This window comes from Oncorhynchus clarkii, chromosome 5, assembly GCF_045791955.1.
Source record: "Oncorhynchus clarkii lewisi isolate Uvic-CL-2024 chromosome 5, UVic_Ocla_1.0, whole genome shotgun sequence".
NCBI lineage: Eukaryota > Metazoa > Chordata > Actinopteri > Salmoniformes > Salmonidae > Oncorhynchus > Oncorhynchus clarkii.
The window spans coordinates 20163525-20189138 of NC_092151.1; the positions used below are offsets into that span (position 1 = coordinate 20163525).

The following is a 25614-nucleotide window of genomic DNA, read 5'->3' on the forward strand; positions in this document are numbered from 1 at the left end:
AGAGAGAAACTCTCTTCTCTACCCAGCTGTCTGTCTGACAGAGAGAGAAACTCTATTTTCTACCCAGCTGTCTGTCTGACAGAGAGAGAAACTCTCTTCTCTACCCAGCTGTCTGTCTGACAGAGAGAAACTCTCTTCTCTACCCAGCTGTCTGTCTGACAGAGAAACTCTCTTCTCTACCCAGCTGTTTGTCTGACAGAGAGAAACTCTCTTCTCTACCCACCCAGCTGTCTGACTGACAGAGAGAGAAACTCTCTTCTCTACCCAGCTGTCTGTCTGACAGAGAAACTCTCTTCTCTACCCAGCTGTCTGTCTGACAGAGAGAAACTGTCTTCTCTACCCAGCTGTCTGTCTGACAGAGAGAAACTGTCTTCTCTACCCAGCTGTCTGTCTGACAGAGAGAGAAACTGTCTTCTCTACCCAGCTGTCTGTCTGACAGAGAGAAACTGTCTTCTCTACCCAGCTGTCTGTCTGACAGAGAGAGAAACTGTCTTCTCTACCCAGCTGTCTGTCTGACAGAGAGAGAAACTGTCTTATCTACCCAGCTGTCTGACTGACAGAGATAAACTCTCTTCTCTACGCAGCTGTCTGTCTGACAGAGAGAAAAACTCTCTTCTCTACCAAGCTGTCTGTCTGACAGAGAGAGAGCAGAACGGTACTTTAGCTGAGGCCCATCTGGTGCCACATGAGGATTCCTCCTCTTATTCCTCTTTGAGTAATAAGACGCCTGCTCTGTTTGGCCCTAGCAGGGGCCGGTTGGTTGACAGGTCCAGGAACTGGTCTGATGGATGGGAGTGTTAGAGCTTGTTCCGGTCTGAAGTGTCAAGCTCTGCCTGAGGAGCTGAAGTTGCTTCCCTCAGTCTTCCTGTCAGTCTGAATACGGTCAGGAATATTGATGCTCCGGATGCATCCGGCTGGCCAGGGTCCTTGGTCTGTGGAGCGTGTTTCAGACCCTGTAGCTCGATAAGACGATAGCACACCCCTATCCCCTCACAGCAAGCCCCAACACACACATATCCGCTGCTGTTCTTAATCCTCCATACTTCACTCCCTCTCTCTCTCACGTCAGTTTCTCTCTCACTTTTCTGCCCGGTACCTCTGCAGCCAATCAGAGAGCAGAGCCTGGTTCAAACTCCCCCCCTCCTCCCCCTGCAGCTGTGCCCTGTGATTGGCCAGAAGCTCCCAGATCTGGAGTCTGATAGACAGAGCTCTCTCTGGAGTGAGCTCTGAGCTGTGTTCGGTTCCGAATAAACGTCAGGAAAAAATGGGGAGAGGAAAAGAGAGGGAGGAGATGGGAGGGGAACTCTCGAGTGTGCGTGTGAAATAACAGAACGAGTGCGTGTATGTATGTATGTGTGCGTGTTTGTGTGTGCCTGTTCCTCTATATCTCATACTCTATGTGTGTAAGCACTTGTATGATTTTGCATGTGTGTGACACAGACAGAGAGCGAGGGAGGGAGGGAGGGATCCAGGCCATTGTCCGGCCCAGGCTGGACAGTGGATATGAGGACAAAGCTGGCAGCCATTACAAAGAGCTTCCTGGGGTTATAATCTGCAGCTATGGCTGCTTTCTGTGCCTCATTTTCCTGGAATGCTCTTATTCAGAACCAGGGCGCTCTCTCTCACACACACACACACACACACACACACACACACACACACACACACACACACACACACACACACACACACACACACACACACACACACACACACACACACACACACACACACACAGGATTAGCATGTAAGCCTTCCATAGAGAGCATTATTATACAAATAGTTCCTCTCATTACAGAGGCTATTGACCCAGATTGTCACTGTGCTGCCAGTAGACCAGAGTCAGAGGCTAAACACTAATAGCTAATGTTAGCACCAGCTTCATCTAGTTGCATCAGTCAACAGAGGCTGCTTGAGAGTCAGAGGCTAAATTCTAATGACTGATGTTAGCGCTGGTTGCATTATCATCCACGTTTACACACGTTTAGCTTGGCTGTTCACATTCAGTGCTGCCGTCTCTTCACTGATTGGGCCGTGGGCAAGGTTAATGATAATTGCAATGCAGGTGCATCTGTCTCTCCCCCTATCTCTCTTTCCCTCCCTCTCTCTGAGGCATAGTGCTTACATTTGAATTAGTGTATGGGTGATATAGCGCTTGATTGTGTTGTAAAGTGGGGGAGAGCAGCAATTTGGATGCTTTGAGCTAATTAGCCGGTTAGTGCAAAACGATAATTACCTTGGTAGGGCACTCAAATATTGTGCAGCATATTAAGTTGAATACTGTCACTATTATACTGCACCTGTGATGAAGCCTTTTCATTGTCTAATGCAGGTGCTTGGTTACATAGCTGGCTATATCAGTCTGCCCTGTGTGATAATAACATTATCAAGGAGAGGCCTTTAAATTGTCCCAGTATTGTGTGTAAGTAAGTAGCCTTGGCGTGTGCGAGCCAGAATGGCTCATAGGAGCAGGAGCCTATTTCCTCTTTCTGTAGTGTGAAGCAGCTTGATGTACTAATACACCCCCTGGACAGGACACAAGTCTATCGCAGGGCCTTACCCCCAATCTATCAACCTTAATGCTGAGTGCCAAGCAGAGACGCATTGGGTCCTATTTTTACAGTCTGGTGTGACTCGGCCGGGACCAAACTCCCACCATCCAGACTCAGGGCGAACACTGTAACCACAGGACCACTCCATATTCTACCTATCGAAGACACTCTACCCATAGAAGACGCTCTACCTATAGAAGACACTCTACCCATAGAAGATATTCTACCTATAGAAGACTCTCTACCCATAGAAGATACTCTACCCATAGAAGACAATCTACATATAGAAGACACTCTACCTATAGAAGACACTCTACCCATCGAAGACACTCTACCTATAGAAGACTCTCTACCCATCGAAGACACTCTACCCATTGAAGACACTCTACCCATCGAAGACACTCTACCCATAGAAGACACTCTACCCATAGAAGACACTCTACCCATCGAAGACACTCTACCCATCGAAGACACTCTACCCATAGAAGACACTCTACCCATAGAAGACACTCTTCCCATCGAAGACACTCTTCCCATCGAAGACACTCTACCCATGGAAGACACTCTACCCATTGAAGATACTCTACCCATAGAAGACACTCTTCCCATAGAAGACACTCTACCCATCGAAGACACTCTACCCATCGAAGACACTCTACCCATCGAAGACACTCTACCCATAGAAGACACTTTTCCCATCGAAGACACTCTTCCCATCGAAGACACTCTTCCCATCGAAGACACTCTACCCATAGAAGACACTTTTCCCATCAAAGACACTCTACCCATAGAAGACACTCTACCAATAGAAGACACTCTTCCCATCGAAGACATTCTTCCCATCGAAGACACTCTACCCATAGAAGACACTCTTCCCATCGAAGACACTCTACCCATAGAAGACACTTTTCCCATCGAAGACACTCTACCCATAGAAGACACTCTACCCATAGAAGACACTCTACCCATAGAAGACACTCTACCCATAGAAGACACTCTACCCATAGAAGACAGGTGGCAGTAGAAAGCACCCTCTCAGACAGAGAAAGTGGGGTGATATCAAACACATTGCCAACAGCAGAAACCTCTATTTGTTTACCATTCTTCTGTATCTGAAAGATGGATGAGATATCTTTAAGGTTTAAGTCTCTCTTTATTTGAGCTGAATGTACTGAGAGTGAGCACTCAAAGAGCATTGTACTCAGCTAGCTGGTATACAAGTCGAGAGAGAGAGAGAGAGAGTTGGATGAACTAGACTCAGTATAGAGCCTTGTTTTTGCATAAATTGATTTTATGTGAGTGAATGAATCCCTTATGGGATTTTTTTATTTCTATTTAACCTTTATTTTACCAGGCAAGTCAGTTAAGAACAAATTCTTATTTACAATGACGGCCTAGGAACAGTGGGTTAACTGCCTTGCTAGATCTGGGATTCGATCTAGCAACCTTTCGGTTACAGGCCCAACTCTCTAACAGGCCCAACTCTCTAACAGGCCCAACTCTCTAACAGGCCCAACTCTCTAACAGGCCCAACTCTCTAACCGGTCCAACTCTCTAACAGGCCCAACTCTCTAACAGGCCCAACTCTCTAACCGGTCCAACTCTCTAACAGGCCCAACTCTCTAACAGGCCCAACTCTCTAACAGGCCCAACTCTCTAACCGGCCCAACTCTCTAACCACTAGGCTACCTGCCGCCCCGGTAGCAATTGACAAATAAACAAACATTACAATAATTCACTATGATAATTGTGTTTTTCTCTGCAGGGCGCTCCGCATAAAGAGTGAAAAATAAATCAATACATAATAGTAAATAAGGTTATCCAAGCAATAATCACACCCATAGAGCAGTAAATAAAAAATAAGATATATAGAGATACATAGGTAGGTAGATAGATAGATCGATCGATCTATGGATTTCACATGACTGGGAATATAGATATGCATCTGTTGGTCACATTTACCTTAAAAAAGAAAGGTAAGGGGCGTGGATCAGAAAACCAGTCAGTATCTGGTGTGACCACCATTTGCCTCATGCAGCGTGACACATCTCTTTCCCATAGAGTTGATCAGGCTGTTAATTGTGGCCTGTGGAATGTTGTCCCACTCCTCTTCAATGGCTGTGCGAAGTTGCTGGCTATTGACGGGAATTGGAACACGCTGTTGTACACGTCGATCCAGAGCATCCCAAATGATCCAGAGCATTCTCAATGATGACATGTCTGGTGAGTATGCAGGCCATGGAATTGTGTACATCGGGCCGTGTATTATCATGCTGAAACATGAGGTGATGGCGGCGGATGAATGGCATGACAAATTCCCTAAAACAATGTTGGAGGCGGCTTATGGTAGAGAAATTAACATTCAATTCTCTGGCAACATTCTCTGGTGGACATTCCTGCAGTCAGCATGGCAACAGCATGCTCCCTCAAAACTGCACATTTTAGAATGGCCTTTTATTCTCCCCTGCACAAGGTGCACCTGTCTAATGATCATGCTGTTTAATCAGCTTCTTGAAATGCCACACCTGTCAGGTGGATGGATTATCTTGGCAAAGGAGAAGTTCTTACTAACAGAGATGTAAACAAATTTGTGCACAACATTTGAGAGAAATAAGCTTTTTGTGTCTATGGAACATTTCTGGGATCTTTTATTTCAGCTCATATTCCAGGCTTTATCTAAATATTCTGCAAATGGAAATACATGTACAAAATGGACAAAAAAAACATTTCAGTTTCTCGTCATCACTCAGCCACATAATGCCAGGGAATATCTGGTGTGCTTTCTGGAATAAGAACAAGTGTATATCGTGATAGAAAGGGAAATAGAGGATAAAATGAGTTTATTTCTCTATTTCTTCAAGGTCACAATAGTTACATAGTGTTTCCTCTTCCATTTCACCACAATACCGACCTGTTTCAATACGCAGAGGCAATATCCCTGATCTTACCTGTTTCAATACGCAGTGGCAATATCCCTGATCTTATCTGTTTCAATACGCAGTGGCAATATCCCTGATCTTATCTGTTTCAATACGCAGTGGCAATATCCCTGATCTTACCTGTTTCAATACGCAGACGCAATATCCCTAATCTTACCTGTTTCAATACGCAGTGGCAATATCCCTGATCTTATCTGTTTCAATACGCAGTGGCAATATCCCTAATCTTATCTGTTTCAATACGCAGTGGCAATATCCCTAATCTTATCTGTTTCAATACGCAGACGCAATATCCCTGATCTTATCTGTTTCAATACGCAGAGGCAATATCCCTGATCTTATCTGTTTCAATACGCAGACGCAATATCCCTGATCTTATCTGTTTCAATACGCAGAGGCAATATCCCTGATCTTACCTGTTTCAATACCCAGACGCAATATCCCTGATCTTATCTGTTTCAATACGCAGAGGCAATATCCCTGATCTTATCTGTTTCAATACGCAGTGGCAATATCCTTGATCTTACCTGTGCACATATCAATCTTTTGCTTTTAGGTAGGTTGTACATAATATATCTCTCACACACATTCACCCTTAACAAAAGGTTCTCAATTTGGGAGTTTTGATTAATCTCCACCCATTTTTTCCATATTTCATTATCAGTTGTTTTTGGATAGTGTCCATGTCGAAATGAATTTGGTTTTCGTAAAATCACAGTCAGACTGTTGAAAAGGCAGTTGCCCAGACTCCCCCTATGGATAGATCCCATTGAAAAACATTGCTGGCTACTATGGCAATTCGCATATCCAACTTTCTAGTCCAGTCTCACCATACACGCCTTTTCCATCTCACCTCACATGGTTCCCAGCCCATGTACCCAGGTATTGCCAGTATAGGTGCAAACTTGTGGATATCTAAAAAGTAAAGTACCTGTTATTGACATGTTTGTAGTTGACCTCTTAGCACCCCACACTCCTGCTGAATTGTCCAGAACAGGACACTGTCTGATACAGTCAGGAATACATAGCGTAACCAGTATCTTTGAGTGGTTTTGTTTTTCCTAGAACTCCCCCAAGAGCTCTACTTGTTGAGTCGGCCAGGGCGGATGTTCCGTATAGAAAGGTCATAAAAAGGACCCAAATATTTATAATTGCTAGTAAACTCAAGAATGTCTTCACCAAAGCAAAACTTCTCTCTCTTCGTACCTGTGTGTGTGTGTGCCATATTCTCAGTGTAACAGCACAAATTACTGAGCTCCGTAAAACAATGCAAGCATTAAACAATTGGCCCTATCACAATGAGCCTACAGTTCCTCATCCAACAATTGGCCCTATCACAATGAGCCTACAGTTCCTCATCCAACAATTTGCATATATAGTGTTTTTTCTTCGATAAACAAACAGTCTGCCAAACAATTCAGGAAAATGTACATTCTCCTTCTGACAACAGAAGACAAGAAATGAGTTGTGTCTCCAGTGAATGACAATGCTTTTCTTTAGAACATTTAACTCTGTGTTACAGTAGATAGAAAATAGGATCAAACAGAATGTAGTTGGAGAGGTAGAGAGAGAGTCTGTTTTAGGGAATAACAGTACAATATATTGTTCTTGTCTATCAGAGATAAAGAAAGAGAGATTGCTCTGAGTGAAAGGGTCTGAAAACACGCTAGCTGAATGTGATGGCGAACGTGTGAGTGAAAGGGTCTGACAACACGCTAGCTGAATGTGATGGCGAACGTGTGAGTGAAAGGGTCTGACAACACGCTAGCTGAATGTGATGGCGAACGTGTGAGTGAAAGGGTCTGACAACACGCTAGCTGAATGTGATGGGGAACGTGTGAGTGAAAGGGTCTGACAACACGCTAGCTGAATGTGATGGCGAACGTGTGAGTGAAAGGGTCTGACAACACGCTAGCTGAATGTGATGGCGAACGTGTGAGTGAAAGGGTCTGACAACACGCTAGCTGAATGTGATGGCGAACGTGTGAGTGAAAGGGTCTGACAACACGCTAGCTGAATGTGATGGCGAACGTGTGAGTGAAAGGGTCTGACAACACACTAGCTGAATGTGATGGCGAACGTGTGAGTGAAAGGGTCTGACAACACGCTAGCTGAATGTGATGGTGAACGTGTGAGTGACAGGGTCTGACAACACGCTAGCTGAATGTGATGGTGAACGTGTGAGTGAAAGGGTCTGACAACACGCTAGCTGAATGTGATGGTTAACGTGTGAGTGAAAGGGTCTGACAACACGCTAGCTGAATGTGATGGTGAACGTGTGAGTGAAAGGGTCTGACAACACGCTAGCTGAATGTGATAGTGAACGTGTGAGTGAAAGTTTTTGTAAACGTGTTGATTTGAGAAAATGAACAGTACATGTAGTGTTGAGCCGAGGACTGATGGAGCGTCCCATGTCTCTCTCTTTTCTTACACATCTCGCTCTCTCTTTCTGTCTCACACACACACACCTATCCCCCTGCGTGTAACTAACTCACCCTCTCCCCATCCCGCTTTCTCCAGTTCTAATCTGATGCCGAGGCTGAAGGAGTCTCGCAGCCACGAGTCGTTGCTCAGCCCCAGTAGTGCTGTGGAGGCCGTGGACCTCAGCATGGAGGACGAGGTGCTCATCAAACCTGTTCACAGCTCCATCCTCGGACAGGACTACTGCTTCCAGGTGAGGAGGAGCACAGACATAGAAGGGCATGCACACACGCACAGACACACACACACAGACGTACATTAAAGAGATACTTTGATTATATGCTACCGTACCTGTAGACTTCTAGTCATTGCGCTAACACTAGTTAGCATCGCAAAACTACCTCTAACTTCCTTCATACTACACACAGAGACATACAAATAGTATCCATGAGTTTATCTGACTCTGGGAAAGTATAAAATTGCAAAAATCTCACAGTATCTTTTTAAGCTCGCGAACATACACACAAGCGAACGCACACACACACACAAGCGAACGCACACACACACAAGCAAACACACACACAGGCACTCACAGCATCTAGTCCAACTACTACGTTTACAGTTTTACATTCAGCAGACTGGCTTGCCTGGTTAAATAAAGGTACAATTTTTATTTTCAACAATTATCCAGAGCGACTTACAGGAGCAATTAGGGTAAAGTACCTAGCTCAAGGGCACATTGACAGACATTCACATCAACATTCACCCACACAAGACACCTGGCAAGGCCCTCTTCATTAAGAGCACTCTCTCACATACACACACACCACAGGAGCACTGCCTTGAGGTGAGCAGCAGTAACCATACACACATACAGCAGGACCCTGGCTCTCAAACGAGCCCTGCTGGCAGTAGACACAGTGCTGAGAGGAGAGGAGAGTGACTAAGCACTCTTTGAGCTCTTTCTGTGAGCAGGTTGAGAGGTAAAAATAACCAGCCACTCTCTACCATGGACTGAAGAGACTTTCACTTGTCGCTATCACTCTCATCGCACGACTCTCTCTTTCTCTTGCTCTCATATCCTCTATCTTGTATCCATCTGACTTCCTCTCTTTTTATTTATTTATCTCTCTCTCATGTCCAACCACTACCGATTGCTTTACCCAATTGCATTATTCAATGATTCCTCATTCAGCTCCATCAACCCTCTGTCAGACACCTTATCTCTCAAAACAATGTGTGTGTGTAGTCTAATATTCATATATCAAGATACATTGATTGTACGATACTAGTGCGTTTCCTCTTTTTAGTCTATGTATATCTTGTATCCTGCATCGGTTGGACAGTGGGACAGTGGTCACAGTGTTGTGTTTCTCTGGGTTTCAGGTCACCACCTCAACAGGAAGTAAATGTTTCTCCTGTCGATCTTCATCAGAGAGGGACAAGTGGATGGAGAACCTGAGGAGAGCCGTCCACCCCAACAAGGTGAGACCAGGGATCTGAGGTCTAACGGTACAGAACGTTGCCGATAGAAATTCAACGATCGTGTATTGGATTGATGCCAATCTTCTTGTTCAAGTACAAAGACAGAAACAGAGGCCGTCTGGATTCCAATTCCATCACTCATCTTAACTCAACAAGGGGCCCAGGGAAGATAGCAAGTGACCTGATTGGAACAGAGCAGTTGAGTCAGACACTTAGACAGACAGAGAGTTAAATCATCCACACTGTCTGGTATTGTACTGTACATCTGCAGTGGTAGCACCCCTAGAGAGCCAGAGACACAGAACCGTGGGAGAACACAGTCAGAACAGTCACCAGACTTCCAAACAGAGGACCCAACACTTTTCCTTTAATCACAACAGCGCAGCAAGACGGCAGGCGAGCGGCTAACATATGGCTCCCTGCGTCAAGCCAAGAAATAATGCAAATCTGACAGCGCTCTCCCGCCTTACTCTATTATTATTTAACAAACTACTTTTAATTTGAACTTTAAAGAAGTTTACCCAAAATCCAGAAACTCCCAAGTGATTCCATATCTTAAAACTAGTTCAGTGCAGTTTTCCCTCTCCCCTTCTCTCTCCCTGTAGTGCTGTACTGAAACATCGGCAAAAATAGGTCACGTGACTCCTGACGTCCTGGATGGAGGCCTCGCTCTGCTCTGTTGCCAATGAATTCATGATTCAGAAATCCGCGAAGTGTGGACAAATTCGTTATTTTATTATTTTATTTTTGTCAGAAGTACTATCCGTTTTAAGTCACGAAATGTGTACTTTTCAACCTAAAATATAAGCGATTATTTTATGTAGCTGACTGCCATAGTAACGGAGATGGGTAACAACCGCGCATGTGCTCCCTCGTGGGGGAGACCCTCCTACGTAGAAACTTCACGATATGTTATAAGGAGCTTGATGTCACAGATTTTCCTGGGGGGGGATGGTACAATAATTACATTATAGCAATTATACACTGGAATGATAAATGTGCAGAAGACGAATGTGCAAGTAGAGATACTGGGGTGCAAAGGAGCAAGATGAATAAATAAATATAGTATGGGGATTAGGTAGTTGGATGGGCTGTTTACAGATGGGCTATGTACAGGTGTAGTGATCTGTGAGCTGCTCTGACAGCTGGTGCTTAAAGCTAGTGAGTGAGATATGAGTCTCCAGCTTCAGTGATTTTTGCAGTTAGTTCCGGTCATTGGCAGAAGAGAACTGGGAGGAAAGGCGGCCAAAGGAGGAATTAGCTTTGGGGGTGACCAGTGAGATATACCTGCTGGAGCGTGTGCTATGGGTGGGTGCTGCTATGGTGACCAGTGAGCTGAGATAAGGCGGGGCTTTACCTAGCAGAGACTTGTAGATGACCTGGAGCAAGTGGGTTTGGCGACGAGTATGAAGTGAGGGCCAGCCAGTGAGAGCATACAGGTCACAGTGGTGGGTAGTATATGGGGCTTTGGTGACAAAACGGATGGCACTGTGATAGACTGCATCCAATTTGTTGAGTAGCGTGTTGGAGGCTATTTTATAAATGACATCGCAGAAGTCGAGGATCGGTAGGATGGTCAGTTTTACGAGGGTATGTTTGGCAGCATGAGTGAAGGATGCTTTGTTGCGAAATTGGAAGCAGATTCTAGATTTAATTTTGGATTGGAGATGCTTAATGTGAGTCTGGAAGGAGAGTTTACAGTCTAGCCAGACACATAGGTATTTGTAGTTGTCCACATATTCTAAGTCAGAACCATCCAGCATCACTGGAGTGGCGAGCAGGTGCGGGCAGTGATCGGTTGTTGAGCATGCATTCAGTTTTACTTGCATTTAAGAGCAGTTGGAGGCCACGGAAAGACAGCTGTACGGCATTAAAGGCCGTCTGGAGGTTAGTTAACACAGTGTCCAAAGAAGGGCCAGAAGTATACAGAATGGTGTCGTCTGCGTAGAGGTGGATCAGAGAATCACCAGCAGCAAGAGCGACATCATTGATGTACACAGAGAAGAGAGTCGGCCCGAGAATTTAACCCTGTGGCACCCCCATAGAGACTGCCAGTAGTCCGGACAACAGGCCCTCCGATTTGACACACTGAACTCTATCAGAGAAGTAGTTGGTGAACCAGACGAGGCAGTCATTTGAGAAACCAAGGCTGTTGAGTCTGCCAATAAGAATGTGGTGATTGACAGAGTCAAAAGCCTTGGCCAGGTCGATGAATTCGGCAGCACAGTAATGTCTCTTATCGATGGCGGTTATGATATCGTTTAGGACCTTGAGCGTGGCTGAGGTGCAACTATGGCCGGCTCTGAAACCGGATTGCATAGCGGAGAAGGTACGGTGGGGTATAGGTCTGTAGCAGTTAGGGCATAGATTGTCTCCCCCTTTGAAGTAGGGGGATGACCGCGGCAGCTTTCCAATCTTTGGGAATCTCAGACGATACGAAAGAGAGGTTGAACAGGCTAGTAATAGGGGTTGCAACAATTTCGGCAGATCATTTAAAAAAGTGAGTCTCCAGATTTATCGGTGGTGACAGTGTTTCCTAGCCTCAGTGCAGTGGGCTGCTGGGAGGAGGTGCTCTTATTCTCCATGGACTTTACAGTGTACCAGAAATTTTTTGAGTTTGTGCTACAGGATGCAAATTTCTGCTTGAAAAATGTAGCCTTAGCTTTCCTAACTGCCTGTGTATATTGGTTCCTAACTTCCCCTGAAAAGTTGCATATCACGGCAGCTATTCGATGCTAATGCAGAACGCCACAGGATGTTTTTGTGCTGGTCAAGGGCAGTCAGGTCTGGAGAGAACCAAGGGCTATATCTGTTCCTGGTTCAAAATGTTTTGAAAAGGGCATACTAATTTAAGATGTGAGGAAGGCACTTTTAAAGAATGACCAGGCATCCTCTACTGACGGGATGAGGTCAATATCCTTCCAGGATACCCGTGCCAGGTCGATTTAGAAAGGCCTGCTCGCTGGAGTGTTTTAGGGAGAGTTTGACAGTGATGAGGGGTGGTCGCTGAAATCTTTGTTGAAAACAGCAGTGGTATATTTGGAGGGCAAGTTGATTAGGATGATATCTATGAGGGTGGGAAGCATATATGGTGTCCAGGGCACAGCTGGAAGCAGAGGGTGTTCTATAGCAAGCATTTTTAAAAGTAGAAGCTTGAATTGTTTGGGTACAGACCTGGATAGTAAGACAGAACTCTGCAGGCTATCTCTGCAGTAGATTGCAACACCGCCCCCTTTGGCAGTTCTATCTTGTCAGAAAAGTTTATAGTTAGGAATGGAAATTTCAGGGTTTTTGGTGGTCTCCCTGAGTCAGGATTCAGACACAGCTAGGACATCCGGGTTGGCAGAGTGTGCTAGGGCAGTGAATAAAACCAACTTTGGGAGGAGGCTTCTAATGTTAACATGCATGAAACCAAGGCTTTTACGGTTACAGAAGTCAACAAATGATAGCGCCTGGGGAATGTGAGTGGAGGTAGGCATTGCAGGGCCTGGATTAACCTCCACAACACCAGAGGAACAGAGGAGGAATAGGATAAGGGTACGGCTAAAGTAACTGGTCATTTAGTACATTCAGAACAGAGAGTAAAAGGAGCAAATTTCTGGGCACGGTAGAATAGGTTCAAGGCATAATGTACAGACAAAGATATGGTAGGATGTGAATACAGTGAGGTTAACCTGTTGCGTCTACCAAACCCGGATCCGGGATTCTATTTACAGACCTAAGCTCATTACCATAACGCAACGTTAACTATTCATGAAAATCGCAAATGAAATGAAATAAATATGCCATCTCTCAAGCTTAGCCTTTTGTAAACAACACTGTCATCTCAGATTTTCAAAATATGCTTCTCAACCATAGGAAAACAATCATTTGTGTAAAAGTGGCTAGCTAGCGTAGCATTTAGCGTTAGCATTAGCGTTAGCATCCAGCACGCAAGATTTCAACAAAAACATAAAAGCCTTCAAATAAAATCATTTACCTTTGAAGAACTTCGGATGTTTCCAATGAGGAGACTCTCAGTTAGATAGCAGATGCTCAGTTTTTCCCAAAAAGATTATTTGTGTATTAGAAATAGCTCCGTTTTGCACATCACATTTGGCTACCAAAAAAAAAACGAAAATTCAGTCCTCAAAACGCGAACTTTTTTCCAAATTAACTCCATAATATCGACTGAAAACATGGCAAACGTTGTTTAGAATCAATCCTCAAGGTGTTTTTCACATATCTCTTCAATGATATATTGTTCGTGGAAGCATGGTTTCTCCCCTCAATCAAATGGAAAAGTACAAGCAGCTGGCGTTTGCGCACCGAATTCCACGCAGGACACCAGGCGGACACTTGGAAAATGTAGTCTCTTATGGCCAATCTTCCAATGATATGCCTACAAATACGTCACAATGCTGCTAACACCTTGGGGGAACGACAGAAAGTGTAGGCTTATTCCTTGCGCAATCACAGCCATATAAGGAGACAATGGAAAACAGAGCTTCAGAAATTCTGCTCATTTCCTGGTTGACGCATCATCTTGGTTCCGCCTGTAGAATGAGTTCTGGGGCACTTACAGACAATATCTTTGCAGATTCTGAAACTTCAGAGTGTTTTCTTTCAAAAACTGTCAAGAATATGCATAGTCGAGCATCTTTTCGTGACAAAATATCGCGCTTAAAACGGGAACGTTTTTTATCCAAAAATGAAATAGCGCCCCTAGAGATCAAAGAGGTTAAACATATGCATGGAGTGACGATGAAAGAGATATTGTCTCTAGAAATATAATTTAAACCAGGTGATGTCACCGCATGTGTGGTAGGTGGAACTAAAGTGTTTAATAAGGTGTATTGAGCAGGGTTAGAGGCTCTAGAGTGAAATAAGGCAATAATTACTAACCAAAACAGCAATGGACAAGGCACATTGACGTTAGCGAGAGGCATGCGTAGCCGAGTGATCGTATGAGTCCAGTGAGTGGCTTCAGGCAGCTATTGGGCCGCGGCTAGCAGGCTAGCGGATGGGCATTCAGGGGACGACGCGATGGCGGAGCCAGTTGAGAAAACCCCATCACGCGAATCACGTCGGTGGTCCAGTCGTGATGGGTCGGCGGGGATCCAGGCCAGTTGGCAAAATAGGTATTGTAGCCCAAGGAGTGGCTGATGGACCTCTTTGGCTAGCCGGGAGATGTGCCTAGCAGATGGGCCTAGCAAGTCTAGCTCCAGGCTAATTTGTTCTTGCTTCGGGACAGAGACGTTACCCAGGAGTGGCCACTCGAATAGCAGCTAGCTAACTGTGATGATCCAGGTGAATATGGAGAAAAATAAGTCTGATTTGCTCTGGTTTGAGTCACACTGTGCAGACTGGCGAGAGTTGTCCGTGCTAGAGGTAGCTGATGACCACTAGCAGTGGCTAGCTGACTACTAGCTAGTAGCTAGTTAGCTGGCTAGCTCTGTTGGGGTTGCGATTAAGAGGACGGATCAGCAGGGCTCCGTGTGGTTAACCAGGCTGATTGGCAAACTAGGTATAGTGGCCAAAGAAATTGTCCGTTGGGCCTCTTTAAGCTAACAGTCCGAAGTGCTCTAGAGAGCTAGCGGGCCGCAGCTAGCTAGTAGCCAGTTAGCTGGTAGCTAGCTTTTGATGGGGGTTCCGGTTCTTAAGTATAAAAATAGCAGATCCGTACCACATTGGGTGAGGCGAGTTGCAGGAGAGTATATTCAGTCCATATATGGAAAGTGATATAAAAATATATATGAAAAAAACACAACAAATAAAAACTATGTTTCCACGGAAGGGAAAAGACAAAAACACACGTCCGACTGCTACGCCATCTTGGAATATTTTGTGTAACAAGCAATATTTGTGTGTAACAAGCACTTCAGCGATGATACATATGAATGAGATATGCAATCTGAAATGACGGGGACAGAAAACTGAAGGATACTAAAAGATCCAGCTGTTGCTACTGTATTTCCCAAGTGGCACAGCGGTCTAAGGCACTGCATCTCAGTGCCAGAGGCGCCATTACAGACACCCTGGTTTGAATCCAGGCTGTATCACAACCGGATGTGATTGGGAGTCCCATAGGGCGATGCACAATTGAGCATCGTCTGGGTTTGGCCGGTGTAGGCCCTCATTGTAAATAAGAATTTGTTCTTAACTGACTTACCTAGCTAAATTAAATAAAACTATTCTAGGGACTGGATCTGGCGCAGTGCCAAAATACGAAGGCGACAAACAGAAAGCGACAAAGCAAGTGTGCCGAGGTATGTAGCCTGATCGTCGAAGTACCAGGTGTTCTTATTGTGTTGTTGCCATTGCACCATATCATGTAGACATATAGGCCTCGGTACTCTACAGCTTAGCATATGTGTCCTATGTTTTTAAGGAAGGAAGGGTTGAGAAACTATACATTGTGTCACATTGGAGAACAGAATGTCCAAAAAACATTGTGATAAATAAACATAGGCTATATAGTCTTTTGGGCTAATGTGAAGACATAAACCCACTAACGGTCCCGCACATTGAGGTATATGATAAGAGTTCATTCATCAAAGTAAAGTTGAGCTACTTACTCGTTAGATAACTGTCCATTTGGTCCAGCTGGAACATGGGTGATTCTCTAATTCGTCTTTGGAAAATAGCATTTTTTTTCCAGGACACCAGAGTTTCTGTGGGCCGCAAAAGCAAACTGCTCATCATCATCCTTATATTCCTCCATTTCTGTAAGAATTCTAGTCACGTATTAAAATTCTCTGCAGCACAAATATTCCTCATTCGTAGCATTGGTACGCAATTGCTACACCACTACTACCAGTCTATGTTGATTCTGGGGATGGGTTGTGACTGTGGTCCAGCTACTGCTTCGGCTGCGGTAGCTAGAACGGCGGTGGCCATCTGAAGATAAATTTGCCTAAATTCTTCATCCAAATTTGTGGGGCTCAAATAAATATGGTTTCAACTACACCATCAGCGCTCCTTCGGTAGTTTTCATCATCACCTGCGAGTATTTAGTCATCAGGCTTATTTGAAGGTTGTTGTTTACTTGGTATAACGAATGTGTAAAGCTGTGTTCACATCTCTGCTGAAAAAAAGTTGTTACCCATCTCCCTGCTGTGGCAGTAGGCTACTTAAAATAATTATATAAAATAATTGCAAATGTTTTAGGTGGAAAAGAAGAGTCAGATTTCCTGACTCAAAACTGATAGTACTTTTGACAAAAAATAACTAACTTGGCCGTACACTTTCAATAAAACAACACATTTTGCCCACGGATTTCTGAATCATTAATTCACTGGCAACAGAGAAAAGTGAGGCCTGCATCCAGCAATGTCACATTTTTTAGGCTGTTTCAGTACAGCACTACAGGGAGAGGGAAAACTTCCCTGAACTAGTTTCAATGTATGGAATCACTTGGGAGTTTCTGGATTTTGGGTAAAAATCTCCTTTAGGAAAAAAGTTAGGCAATAACCTTGAAGTGTTTTCTTTTCTCAGAAGACTTCTGGCCGGGATATGAATCTTTCCATCTCTGCCTTGCAAGTCTTTAATTATTTAGTGATTTTCCACAGATTAGATACAGTGTAGGTTTGCTTGTTTGTCCGTAAACATCGGCGCTTGAAAGGGAAATGGGAAGGGGGGTAGTTGTCCAACTGAATGTATTCAACTGAAACCGACATTAGAGCGTTTTTTAAATGAGAAAGGGGGGGGAAATATTTGTAGTGAGTGTAAAATAACGTGCAATATCCAAAAAAAGTCTGGAAACCATTTGCTGAGTTCTATTCATGAGAACGTTATTGTATTACTGTTTCCATTAAACACATTTTGCACAATGAACTGTATTTCTATGCAGAATCTACCTTTGAGTACCATTAACATATGCATTTTAATCATCTATTTATTAGTGTGTAATGTCTTAATACCCATTATAAGGTATACTAAACTCATCTACTCCCTGCACTCCAGTGAGTCTAGCTTTAATCAAGCACATCTCAGGTATTTTTGTATATTTTAGATATGTTGCTGTCATTTTTTCTTTTTTGGAAGGCTCAGAAACTACCATGTTTACAGAGAGAAGCACCACATTCCCATATAAACTTTGGGTAGCACCAACATACCTGCGTACTATTTGAGATATGTATTAGATCCAGGTCTGGCTACCATTGACCCTAACCTCTCCTCTTCTCTCTCTCAAGTATTTGAGTTACAGTCAGTATTTACTAAAGTCTAGACCCAGGTCTGGGATCCACCCTGTCCCTAACCCACCCCTCCCTTTCTCTATCCCCACACAGGACAACAGCCGTCGGGTGGAGAACATGCTGAAGCTGTGGATCATCGAAGCCAAGGACATTCCTGCCAAGAAGAAGTACTTCTGCGAGCTGTGTCTGGACGACACCCTGTACGCCCGCACCACCTGCAAGCTCAAGACCGACAACGTCTTCTGGGGCGAGCACTTTGAGTTCAACAACCTCCCGGCTGCCAAGAGCATCACGGTCCACCTCTACAAGGACTCGGACAAGAAAAAGAAAAAAGACAAGAACAATTACATCGGACTGGTCAACATCCCAGTCGCCGCGGTGACGGGAAGGCAGTTCATGGAGAAGTGGTACCCGGTAAGCACTCCGACGCCCAACAAGGGGAAGACGCCAGGGCCCATGATTCGGATCAAGGCCCGCTACCAGAGCATGAACATCCTGCCTATGGAGATGTATAAGGAGTTTGCAGAGTACACCACCAATAACTACATGTTGCTGTGCTCCGTGCTGGAGCCTGGCATCAGTGTGAAGAACAAGGAGGAGATGGCTTCTGCACTGGTCCATATTCTACAGAGCACCGGCAAGGCCAAGGTAGGAACCCAGCGATCATAAAGATGACTCGTTCACAAACACATTTACTTTTGTTTTACAAATGTTTTGGTTCAATTTGCTCTCAATGTTTCCTGTCTAAGACTTTGCTCAAGGTAGCAACTGCAACAGGAGCGTTGACTAAGTAAGGTCAATGTCTGTCATCCTCTGTGCAACACACAGCTATCAGAACTCAGCTTTTATTCTGTATTACAGTAGTATTCTATGTCACAGAGTTCAAACTGAAGGCAAGTCAACCTCAGGAATGTGGTCAAACCTGACTAAATGCTTTTTTAATATTTGACCTGGGCCAGCAGCTGTCTCAGCAGAGCCAGAGGCCAGAGGGGGTATTTCCTGTTTGTTTAATAGAGTCTTCACTTTTTCCTTTTAACCGCTAGTGGAGCAGATGGGCTCATGTTAGTTTAACAGAGAAAGTATTAGATCCCAAACTGATGTTAATCCACCCTCAGTTCTCCTTAGTTCATTTTCCTGCAGGGTTGTAGAGCTCAGAGATGTTTGGGATGGGTTGTGAAGCTCAGAGATGTTTGGGATGGGTTGTAAAGCTCAGAGATGTTTGGGATGGATTGTGAAGCTCAGAGATGTTTGGGATGGGTTGTAAAGCTAAGAGATGTTTGGGATGGGTTGTAAAGCTCAGAGATGTTTGGGATGGGTTGTGAAGCTCAGAGATGTTTGGGATGGGTTGTGAAGCTCAGAGATGTTTGGGATGGGTTGTGAAGCTCAGAGATGTTTGGGATGGGTTGTAAAGCTAAGAGATGTTTGGGATGGGTTGTAAAGCTCAGAGATGTTTGGGATGGGTTGTAAAGCTCAGAGATGTTTGGGATGGGTTGTAAAGCTCAGAGATGTTTGGGATGGATGTTCAACAGAACAAAAGAGAAGAGAGGCATTGGTGTTAGCTGTTGTGTTAGCAGGCCTAGATTAACCCACTGTGTTAGCATTGTGTTTTGAGCTTGTTTTGGGGTCGGTTCTGAGAGATGATCTCTCATCCAGGTAGCAGTCTACACTCTACCACACTACCACACCCACTCTCTCTCTCGAGCTATCAAATTGGCTACCTACTGCAATGCCTATTATTGTACTGTATGCAACATTCATTGGCTGCTGCCTCGGTGAGAGGAGGTTTCTTTGCTCTTTTCTCTTTATGTTATTTTCCAGTTGCCAAGGACAACTTGAGCGCAAGCCAGCCAGCAAGGACGCTCTTGACATTGTCTCCTGAACAGAGCTTTGAAGCTCCCTGACTTTCTCTCTCTGACTGACTTCATCAGACTGCCATGATGAACGATTAGTACTTAAGAGGTCCTGCTGAGAGCTGCAGTAGATTTTCACTGTCCCTGCACTGGGTTGGTCAGACATACACGCTAGAAAGGCTCTGTCTGTCTCTGGAGAAATGGCCACACTGTTAATTAGACCTAATTCATTTCAGTGTCCCTGAAAAGTGTTAAACCTTCATCTCTCCCTTACTTCCCTCTTTCCTCTGCCTGTCATCTCCCATGGAGATGGGTCGTAAAACGTTAATACCAGCAGAGAGAGACTGTTTCAAAGTTGATTTTCACCAGGGACGGCTTCATGGGACAATGTCCCCACAAATCTATATTTCCTCATTTCCTCTACAAACATTTATTACGAGCAGACTAATAATTGAAAAGCCAGTAAAACCTATTAAAGGGATAGCCAGAATCCAATGGATACATTTAGCCTGGACAGGAATATAGTGACTGATTCATTTATTTACAGCTGTCTTTTGGGGTGTTAGTTCGGGTGGCTTCAGCAAACTTTGCCAGACAAACAAACTACCCTTTGTCACGTTCTGTTATTTTACTCTTTGTTTTTCTATGTTGGTTTTTGTGTTCGGCCTAGGATGGTTCTCAATCAGAGGCAGGTGTCATTAGTTGTCTCTGATTGAGAATCATACTTAGGTAGCCTGGGTTTCACTTTTGGTTTGTGGGTGTTTGTTTCCGTGTGAGTGTTTGGGCAACACGGTACTGTTTCGGTTTTGTACATATCACGTTTATTATTATTATTATTTTAATTTATTTTTTAATTTGAACCCTTTTTCTCCCCAATTTCATGGTATCCAATTGTTTTAGTAGCTACTATCTTGTCTCATCGCTGCAACTCCCGTACGGGCTCGGGAGAGATGAAGGTTGAAAGTCATGCGTCCTCCGATACACAACCCAACCAAGCCGCACTGCTTCTTAACTTCTTGAGAATACTTGACACGCAGACGTCCCAAGTATGCCCCTGGAAATGCAAATGCGCTACGCTAAATGCTAAATGTACTCGTTACAACTCAATCTTTGATCAAAATTCACAAGCAGGGTATTGAATTAAAGCTACACTCGTTGTGAACCTAGCCAGCAAGTCAGATTTTTAAAATGCTTTTCGGCGAAAGCATCAGAAGCTATTATCTGATAGCATGCACCCCCCAAAATGCCAGCACGACACGTAAACAACAGATTTTGCGGTAGCCGGCGCTACCCAAAACGCAGAAATAAAATATAAAACATTCATTACCTTTGACGAGCTTCTTTCTTGGCACTCCTATATGCCCCATAAACATCACTATTGGGTCTTTTTTTCGTTTAAATCGGTCCATATATACCCAAAATAGCTTTGTATGGGATCTGTGTCATTCAGAAAAAATCATCGTTTTTAAACGCTGCGTAATTTTTTTAAATTAAAAAAGTCGACGATAAACTTTCACAAAACACTTCGAAATCCTTTTGTAATCCAACTTTAGGTATTAGTAAACGTTTATAATCTATCAAAATGATTACAGGGCGATGTCTTTTCAATAGGTCTTCACTTGCAAAAACAATGCCATCTGATATCTCCCTCAACTGCATCCGGGTGAAGACTGGGAAAATGGAGGTCAGACAGAAGGATTTTCCAACAATAAATTCAATTGAAAATTAGGACAATGGCGCCATCGTGCGGAATTTGTATGAATTGCAGGCAGATTGCCATTAAATTCTGTTCTCTTTTAATAACTGGTGGAAGTGACTTATGGAAATTATTTTTAGCTTTCAGAGAGCAGTTTTTCTTGCGTTTTTCAATGAAACACACGATCTGTTATAGTCACAGCCGTGATTTAACCAGTTTTATAAACTTCAGAGTGTTTTCTATCCACACATACTAATCATATGCATATACTATATTCCTGGCATGAGTAGCAGGACGCTGAAAAGTTGCGCGATTTTTAACAGAATTTTCAAAAAAGGAGGGGGTAGAAGTAAGAGGTCACAGCGCGCATCCAACCTGGAAGCCAGCCGCACCAATGTGTCGGAGGCTACACCGTGCACCTGGCAACCTTGGTTAGCGTGCACTGCGCCCGGCCCACCACAGGAGTCGCTGGTGCGCGATGAGACAAGGAGATCCCTACCGACCAAACCCTCCCTAACCCGGAGGACGCTGGGCCAATTATGCGTCGCCCCACGGACCTTTATTATTTTGTTCCAGTGTTCAGTTGTGTTTTTGAATAAATCAATATGGACACTTACCACGCTGCGTTTTGGTCCGATCCTTACTCCTCCTCAGACGAAGAGGAGGAAAACCGTTACACCCTTCTCCAGCTGAAGATTTCTCAAAACAGGAGAAATGACAGAAAGCGTCTCTCTAGAGGGTGCTCTGTGTCCCTTATACTGCTTTGAACATTTCATGTGTACACACACACATCTTAGCCTTAGATTTCCCTGGAATCCTAGGCTACATTATGGATGGTGCACGACACAGATTGTAGCCCACAGCACCACAACACACCCCAAATATTCCCAACTAATAGTCCTTTAAAACATTCCAAGGTACATCAGACCCAGACTTAATGAGGCTAAACCCCGTGATGTATATTCCAAATCTAAGTTTGTGTCACGTGCGCCGAATACAACAGGTGTAGACCTTAGAGTGGAATGCTTACTTACAGGCTCTAACCAACAGTGCAAAAAAGGACAATAGGTAGGTAAATAAAACAACAGTAAAAAGACAGGCTATATACAGTAGCGAAGCTATAAAAGTAGCGAGGCTACAAACAGACACCGGTTAGTCAGGCTGATTGAGGTAGTATGTACATGTAGATATGGTTAAAGTGACTATGCATACAGTATATGATAAACAGAGAGTAGCAGTAGTGTAAAAGAGGTGTTGGCGGGTGGTGGGTGGCGGGACACAATGCAGATTGCCCGGTTAGCCAACGTGCGGGAGCACTGATTGGTTGGGCTAATTGAAGTAGTATGTACATGAATGTATAGTTAAAGTGACTATGCATATATGATGAACAGAGAGTAGCAGCAGCATAAAAGAGGGGTTGGCGGGTGGCGGGTGGTGGGACACAGTGCAGATAGCCCTGTTAGCCAATGTGCGGGAGCACTGGTTGGTCATGCCAATTAGGTAGTATGTACATGAATGTATAGTTAAAGTTACTATGCATATATGATGAACAGAGAGTAGCAGCAGCGTAAAAGAGGGGTTGGGGCGGAACACAATGCAAATAGTCCGAGTAGCCATTTGTTTACCTGTTCATGAGTCTTATGGCTTGGGGGTAAAACTGTTGAGAAGCCTTCTTGTCCTAGACTTGGCACTCCGGTACAGCTTGCCATGCGGTAGTAGAGAGAACAGTCTATGACTGGGGTGGCTGGGGTCTTTGACAATTTTTAGAGTTCCTGGATGGCTGGCAGCTTAGCCCTAGTGATGTACTGGGCCGTACGCACTACCCTCTGTAGTGCCTTGCGGTCAGAGGCTGAGCAATTGCCGTGCACTCTTCACGACTGTCTTGGTGTGTTTGGATCATTCTGGTTTGTTGGTGATGTGGACACCAAGGAACTTGAAGCTCTCAACCTGCTCCATTACAGCCCCGTCGATGAGAATGGTGGCGTGCTCGGTCCTCCTTTTCCTGTAGTCCACAATCATCTAATCTCATATCCACATCCATATTTATACTGTGTGGTTTGTCCTTCACCAGCTGCAGATGAAGTCTTGGGCCAAACTCCCCTCTGCTCTACTCTACACAGGAGTTGGGTTCCCTTTCCTGCTATATAATGTTATGTTTTAGGAATAAAACTTAATTTTCTGGCTGTCCTTTTCATCCAGGTCTATGATTACTCCCTGGCCACAGCAACCAAATACTTATTTACACAATATATGTAACCTACTGTATATAACATAACTACATTATCCTTGAGTGGTCTGTGTCAGATATTTAAGGAATCCTCCATCTCATCTGGCCAACGACAGCATATGAAGAGGCAGAGCTTCTGTGTTGGTTGTTTTGACCCTCACACTCAGTAACAGCCTCTAGATATGATGTCTGTCTGTTTTACACCTCATCTTGTTTTTCTCTGTAGTCTTGTGACCGTGCTGATGTAGCGTCTCCTGAGCATGACCTTTCCTATCCTACCTTTCCTTTCCTTTCCTATCCTCTACCGGTCAATTTCTACTCACACGCTCACACACACACACACACAATTAAACACATACACACGCGCACTCACACACACACACACACACACACACACACCACAACACACATACGCAACTCATACACACGCGCACTCACACACACACACACACAAACACACACACACACACACACACACACACACACACACACACACACACACACACACACACGCAAACACATAAACACGCAAACACACACACACACACACACACACACACACACACACACACACACACACACACACACACACACACACACACACACACACACACACACACACACACACACACACACACACACACACATATATACAAACAGGCACTCACACACACACACACACACACACAGTCTTGTACAACTAACCTTGTGGGGGCACACATTCAGTCCCATTCAAAATCCTATTTTCCCTAACCTCTAACCCTAACGTGTACTCTTACCCTAACCCTAACTTTAACCAGAAAACTTAACACAAACCCTGGCTCCTAACCCTAACACTCATTTTAACCTTAAACCCCATTTGACCTTGTGGGGACTAACAAAATTTCACCAGTTGATCAAATTTTTGTTTGTTTACTATTCTTGTGGGGACTTTTGACAAGTATTGTAAAAACATGTCCACAAACACACCACACACAAACACACCACACACAAACACACCACACACAAACACAAACACACCACACACAAACATACCACACACAAACACAAACACACACTAATCTATTTCCAGTGCCTTCATCCATTACCACCCTGCTGCTGATTCTAATAATGTGAAGTCATTTTTGGTAGGGTTAGCAGCGTTAGCGTGGAGACAGATCCTCCTCCGTGGTGCATCACAATCAGCAGGGTCATTATAATTGCAGTGTCTGAGGTGAAGAGATGGTCTGTGACCTGCCCTGTCAGAGAAAGTCTCCCTCTTTCTCTCTATTGGATATGCTGTGTAGCCCCTCTAGTCTCTCTCTCTCTCTCTCTCTCTCTCTCTCTATTGGATACGCTGTGTAGCCCCTCTAGTCTCTCTCTCTCTCTCTCTCTCTCTCTCTCTCTCTCTCTCTCTATTGGATATGCTGTGTAGCCCCTCTAGTCTCTCTCTCTCTATTGGATACGCTGTGTAGTCCCTCTAGTCTCTCTCTCTCTCTATTGGATACGCTGTGTAGCCCCTCTAGTCTCTCTCTCTCTCTCTCTCTCTCTCTCTCTCTCTCTATTGGATACGCTGTGTAGCCCCTCTAGTCTCTCTCTCTCTCTCTCTCTCTCTCTCTCTCTCTCTCTCTCTCTCTCTCTCTCTCTCTCTCTCTCTCTCTCTCTCTCTCTCTCTATTGGATACGCTGTGTAGTCCTTCTAGTCTCTCTCTCTCTCTCCCTCTATTGGATAGGCTGTGTAGCCCCTACGCTGTGTAGTCTCTCTCTCTCTATTGGATACGCTGTGTAGCCCCTCTAGTCTCTCTATCTCTCTGTTGGATACGCTGTGTAGCCCCTCTAGTCTCTCTATCTCTCTATTGGATACACTGTGTTGTCCCTCTAGTCTCTCTCTCTCTCTCTATTGGATACGCTGTGTAGCCCTATTGGATATGCTGTGTAGCCCCTCTGGTCTCTCTCTCTCTCTATTGGATACGCTGTGTAGCCCCTCTAGTCTCTCTATCTCTCTATTGGATACGCTGTGTAGCCCCTCTTGTCTCTCTATCTCTCTATTGGATACACTGTGTAGTCCCTCTAGTCTCTCTATCTCTCTATTGGATATGCTGTGTAGCCCCTCTAGTCTCTCTCTCTCTCTCTCTATTGGATGCACTGTGTAGTCCCTCTTGTCTCTCTCTCTCTCTCTCTCTATTGGATACGCTGTGTAGCCCCTCTAGTCTCTCTCTCTCTCTATTGGATACGCTGTGTAGTCCCTCTAGTCTCTCTCTCTCTCTATTGGATACGCTGTGTAGCCCC

General features: G+C 44.5%; 1 protein-coding gene across 6 annotated transcripts in view; it reads left to right on the plus strand.

The window, feature by feature from the left end:
• Nucleotides 1–25614, plus strand: part of LOC139408492 (disabled homolog 2-interacting protein-like) — a 342336-nt gene that overhangs the window by 263778 nt on the left and 52944 nt on the right. For all 6 annotated transcript variants that reach the window (XM_071152454.1, XM_071152456.1, XM_071152457.1 and 3 more), the window contains 3 exons: nt 8012–8165; nt 9299–9397; nt 17668–18222. In XM_071152454.1, the coding sequence (XP_071008555.1) occupies nt 8012–8165; nt 9299–9397; nt 17668–18222 (808 nt within the window). The remainder of the gene's footprint in view (nt 1–8011; nt 8166–9298; nt 9398–17667; nt 18223–25614) is intronic.